General features: G+C 41.3%; 1 protein-coding gene across 1 annotated transcript in view; it reads left to right on the forward strand.

Annotated features, from left to right (window-relative positions):
- LOC118328594 (carnitine O-palmitoyltransferase 1, liver isoform-like) overlaps window positions 1-4,888 on the forward strand; it is a gene marked incomplete in the record, with an annotated part of 13,068 nt that overhangs the window by 7,037 nt on the left and 1,143 nt on the right. Inside the window, 8 exon segments of the mRNA XM_035662383.1 lie at window positions 28-105; window positions 492-599; window positions 1,136-1,223; window positions 2,898-3,093; window positions 3,193-3,381; window positions 3,501-3,606; window positions 3,692-3,808; window positions 4,682-4,846. Coding sequence (XP_035518276.1) covers window positions 28-105; window positions 492-599; window positions 1,136-1,223; window positions 2,898-3,093; window positions 3,193-3,381; window positions 3,501-3,606; window positions 3,692-3,808; window positions 4,682-4,846 — 1,047 coding nt within the window.

Raw genomic sequence — 4,888 nt, forward strand, 5'->3', positions numbered from 1 at the left:
TGTGTGTGTGTGTGTGTAATTCTTCAGGTTAGTGACTGGTGGGAGGAATATGTCTATCTACGTGGACGGAGCCCGTTAATGGTCAACAGTAACTATTATGGCATGGTATGAAAATCTTCTTGGTGTAAGAAATGTTTGGTCTAACATGGTGTAGTCCTCACTTTGGACTCATTTGGATTCATTCTGCAAATCATTAGGTTTGGTTGCCATGAGGTGGAAAAAATATGGATATAATTACTGCTTGTTAGACTAAGACAGGTGCTCTTTTTACCTTTTTATAAATCCACACACACAGCAATCGGAATATGTTTAAGATATGTCTTCTAAAAATCCTTACATAAACAATCCTTAGTTTTGTGATCACAGCAAACATAGCAATAGTGTCTGAGTAATAGAAGTCTATCACTACCTACAGATAATTTTATTTGGATAATAATCTCTCACATTAGTCCTCCTCCTAACTTCCTGTCTTTGTTTGTTCTCTCCCCCAGGACTTCTTGTATGTGACACCCACACCCATCCAGGCGGCCAGAGCAGGCAACAGCATTTATGCGTTCTTCCTATACCGCCGCAAACTCAACAAAGAAGAGATTAAACCTGTGAGTGTAGCCACCAGTCAACCCCAGCTGCTCCATATACACGGAGGCGTTCATGATTCAAGTCTCTTAGCTACGGCAACAAGACTTGTCAATCAAATGTCTCAAATTTTGAGACATTGGGATTTCTTTGTGGAACATTCAAAATACATATAATTACAGTACAAACGTTATGAGACCATCAGTAGGTGTTAGGACTGTGTGAATAACATCCATCCAAGAGTGTTTGTGTGTCTTGACTGTTTATTGTAGACAGAATGTGCATCTCCATTCGTTTATGTAGTTTTCATGTTTACGTAAAGACATTTCCCTCATGTTCTCATACCATGCTCATCTCTCACCGTTTCCTTTTGTACTCCTTTCAACCTCTTTCGCTTGCTTGATTTCTCTTTATTTACCCTCCTTGTTTCCTCTCACTCTTTAAAAAAAACAAAAAAACATTCTCCCTCTTTTTTTGCTTGACTCTACGTTTCCTCCACTGCTCTCCTCTGTTCTTCTCCCTATGCCCTTGCCTTCGCCTTCTCCTCTCCGTTTCCCAGAGTCGTATACCAGGCGCTGGTATTCCTTTGTGTGCAGCTCAGTGTGAGAGGATATTCAACACCACACGCACTCCTGGAGAGGAGACCGGTAAAGAGACTGACATGTACACACACTGTGGCGACGTGATGTTTTACACATCGCTGATAATATGATACATGATACCATCTGAACATGAGCAGTTAACTTCAACGAGAGGGCCCGCACAAGTTTCTGACTTCATAGTGAACGAAAGCTAACACACCACTGCTTCAGAGATGATGAGGCATACTGAAGGTGTCTGAACCCTCTGGAGTTTGAGTGTGGGATCGAACATTGTGTGAAAGACTGTGTGAGTGTGTGTGTGTGTGTGTGTGTGTGTGTGAGCGTGTGTGGTCTCAAGCAAGGCATCGTGATTCACTGAGTCATAATATGTCTGCTGTACAGCCCGTCCTGTCATCTCTCATCTGTCTCCTCTTGCCTTCTGGTCTCATCTCAGGTCTGTCTTGGTTTTCTGGAAAGGGTCTGTCTCTAACTAATGTCTATTTTCTTCTGCCCACACATTTTATTTTCTCATCTTTTCTTCTCTGTCTTCTCTGTCTGTTTCATTCCAACATTCTCCTATATTTGTTTTCTATCGTCCTTTTTGCTTCCTCTCTTTCTCTCCCTTATTTTTTTTTGTACTTGCCCATCCTCCTTTATCCTGCTCAGTGGTTGTTGAGGTCTGCAGTTCCCTGCTGTTCCTATCAATTTGAGCGGATGTTTGACACTTGTCGAATCCCTGGAACACTAACAGGTAGTATTTATATTTCTACACATTTCTGGCCCAGTTCTAGTTTTAGATGCCGATATAATAGAAATATGCTTAACATTTTACTGTGTATGATTAAATCGGAAGACACATCCCTGTCTCATATACAGTAAATGTTCCTTGTACTCATCAAAACAGTCTTTGTTTTCAGTAAGCATTTAGAGTCATCCTAGTACTCAAGGTAGGCTAAGTCGGTATAAAAGAATTGTGAAGTTAAAGACGTTTCACTGTTCGTCTGAATTTAGTAGTCTTTTTAGTATGACTTGTAGAGTCAAATCACACAACACCCCTCTCATATCACTTAATGTAACATCCAACAATGAACTATTTATTTTGGCAACAGATGCTGAGTTGTGGTTGTTTTTTTTTTTGTTTTTTTTTGTTCTTAACCATTTCTAGTGAAAGGTACAAGGAGGGTTCCTGTTGTCCAAGAATGTATATATTCAAACCTATTTAATCTGATAGCTGTCCAGTGCAAATATAATCAGTTTGTGGCCAGTGAGTAACTTCACTGGAGCGAGTTAGGGGTTAAGTGCCTCGCTCAAGAACACCTCAGCTGTATTTGCTGTGGGAAGTTAAACTTTTGCTAGTGCACTGATTCTGACACTTGAGCTGACAGCCTGTTCACATAATAGTACAGGCAGAAGTGTAGACAGTTGTCAAGTTTTAAAACTTAAAAAGTTGTTTAAAAATATATACAATTAGGGTCTTGGGTCCTGATAGCTCACCTGGTACCAAGACTGAGTTCTTGCTGCTGCTGCAATGGGTTCAACTCCGACCTGTGGCCCTTTGCTTGGTGTCATTCTCTCTCTGTTTAGCCCCTTTCCTGCCACTCTTCCGCTGTCACCATCAATTAAAGGCGATAATAATATTATTAGAATAATAAAAGTGCCCCCAGAAGCCACCAAAAAGAAAATACAAATATAAAAACATTTACACTTACCTCTCTTTTCTGCGCTTTTTTACGTGCAAAGACTCTGTGCAGCATTGGCAGGACAGCGACTACATAGCGGTATACCACAGGGGTCGCTACTTTCGTCTTAGGGTGTACCAGGCAGGCAGACTCCTGTGCCCCAGGGAGATTGAATTCCAGATTCAGAGGATCCTCGATGACCCTGCACCTCCTTCCAAAGGAGAAGCCAATCTCGGTGCCCTGACCGCTGGAGATAGGTTAGTTTGACGAAGCCACCAGGGCTTAGATCACATTGACCATACAGCACACTGCAGCCTTAATTTAATGTCATCATTTGTCTCTGAAATGTTTCCCAGAATTCCATGGGCTAAAGCCAGGACAAAGTATTTCAGCAGTGGGGTCAATAAACGCTCTCTGGACTGCATTGAGAAAGCCGCCTTCTTTGTGACCTTGGATGATGATGAACAGGGCATGATGGGAGATGACCCGGCAGCTAGTTTAGATTGCTATGCCAAATCCTTGTTGCATGGGAAATGCTATGACAGGTAATTTTACACTAAACTGATCATTGTCTTGTGAACATGCAATTAGGTAAATTAGTTTATAATGTTGAAATATTGTAGTTTTCCCTACAGCCTTCAATCATTATCTTGCTGTCATGCAGGTGGTTTGACAAGTCCTTTTCAGTTGTTTACTTCAAGAATGGAAAGAACGGCATAAACGCAGAGCACTCGTGGGCCGATGCACCAGTGTTATCACACTTATGGGAGGTAAGGAACATGCAATGAATGTAGGGTGCACACTGTGGTCTGGTTCTGAAAAAAGACCATCACTTTGAATTTTTGTATTTTCCAGTATACCTTGGCCACCGACTGTTTCCAGCTCGGTTACAATGCAGAGGGTCACTGCAAAGGAGAAGTGGATTCATCACTACCACGACCACAGAAGCTGAACTGGGAAATCCCTCCAGAAGTTAGTTATCCCTTCTCACGTTTCCCTTAATTCCTTCACTACTTTGGCTAATCACCATCAGATCATAATTCACATTATGCTCATACTGAACCAATACTCCCAATTGAACTATTTCAAATTTAAATGTAGGTACCGTAGCATGAAACGAGTTGTCAGCTTTGTAACACCATATAACATTTCCAAGCATTAATAACAGTGTTGGACTGCTAGACTAGTGGTTCAACTGTTTGATAAAATGATCTGTGGTAAGCTTAGCTTAGCATAAACACCAAAAGTAAGTGACTTGGCTCTGTCTAAAGATCAGCAAGTACATGTACTAGCCCCTTAAGAATTTAATTTAGGAGCAAGATACATCTCATCGTTCATTAATCTGTATACAAACTCAAAAACAGAAAGTAACCTGGAGTCCCTGCCTGTTGCCTAGCAACTTCACATTAACGACAACACTCCAGCTAAGCTGCTGAACCTTATATTTGGGATACAATACAAACATGATAGTGGTATCCACCAGTAACACAACAAGAAAGTGAATAACGTATTTGCAAAAAAGTCAAACTGTTTACTGTTTCAGTTGTAAACACACAAATTGAATGAATTGTATGTGACCACATCGATTCGAGAGTCTAAGGACAGAGGGTGGGGCGATTTGTGATCTAAAATAAATTCAATAAATTAAAATTTAATTTGGATTGAAAAGACAAGAGTCTGGCCAATTGAAACATACACTTCATGTTGATGTGACAAAAGGGGCAGGAAAAAAAGCTGAATTATTTGTAACTATAGAGAAGCGTGGCTTATTCTTTTGAAACCACAATGCAGTGGTTATCGGTATCTCAGTCTAGTTGATATTAACTGTTTGTGTGTCTGTCTCAGTGTGAGGAGCAGATCTCCCAGTCTCTGGCGGTGGCGCAGGCCCTGGCTGACGATGTGGACTTCCATGTTTTTGCCTTCCGAGACTTTGGCAAAGGAAAGGTCAAGAAGTGTCGAGTCAGTCCAGATGCCTTCATTCAGATAGCTCTTCAGTTGGCCTACTTCAGGGTGAGCCTCCCTCTGAAGTGGAACGTGTGTGTGTGTGTGTGT

This window comes from Morone saxatilis, unplaced genomic scaffold, assembly GCF_004916995.1.
Source record: "Morone saxatilis isolate NCDOM2014 unplaced genomic scaffold, NCSU_SB_2.0 Contig1, whole genome shotgun sequence".
NCBI classification, from domain to species: domain Eukaryota; kingdom Metazoa; phylum Chordata; class Actinopteri; family Moronidae; genus Morone; species Morone saxatilis.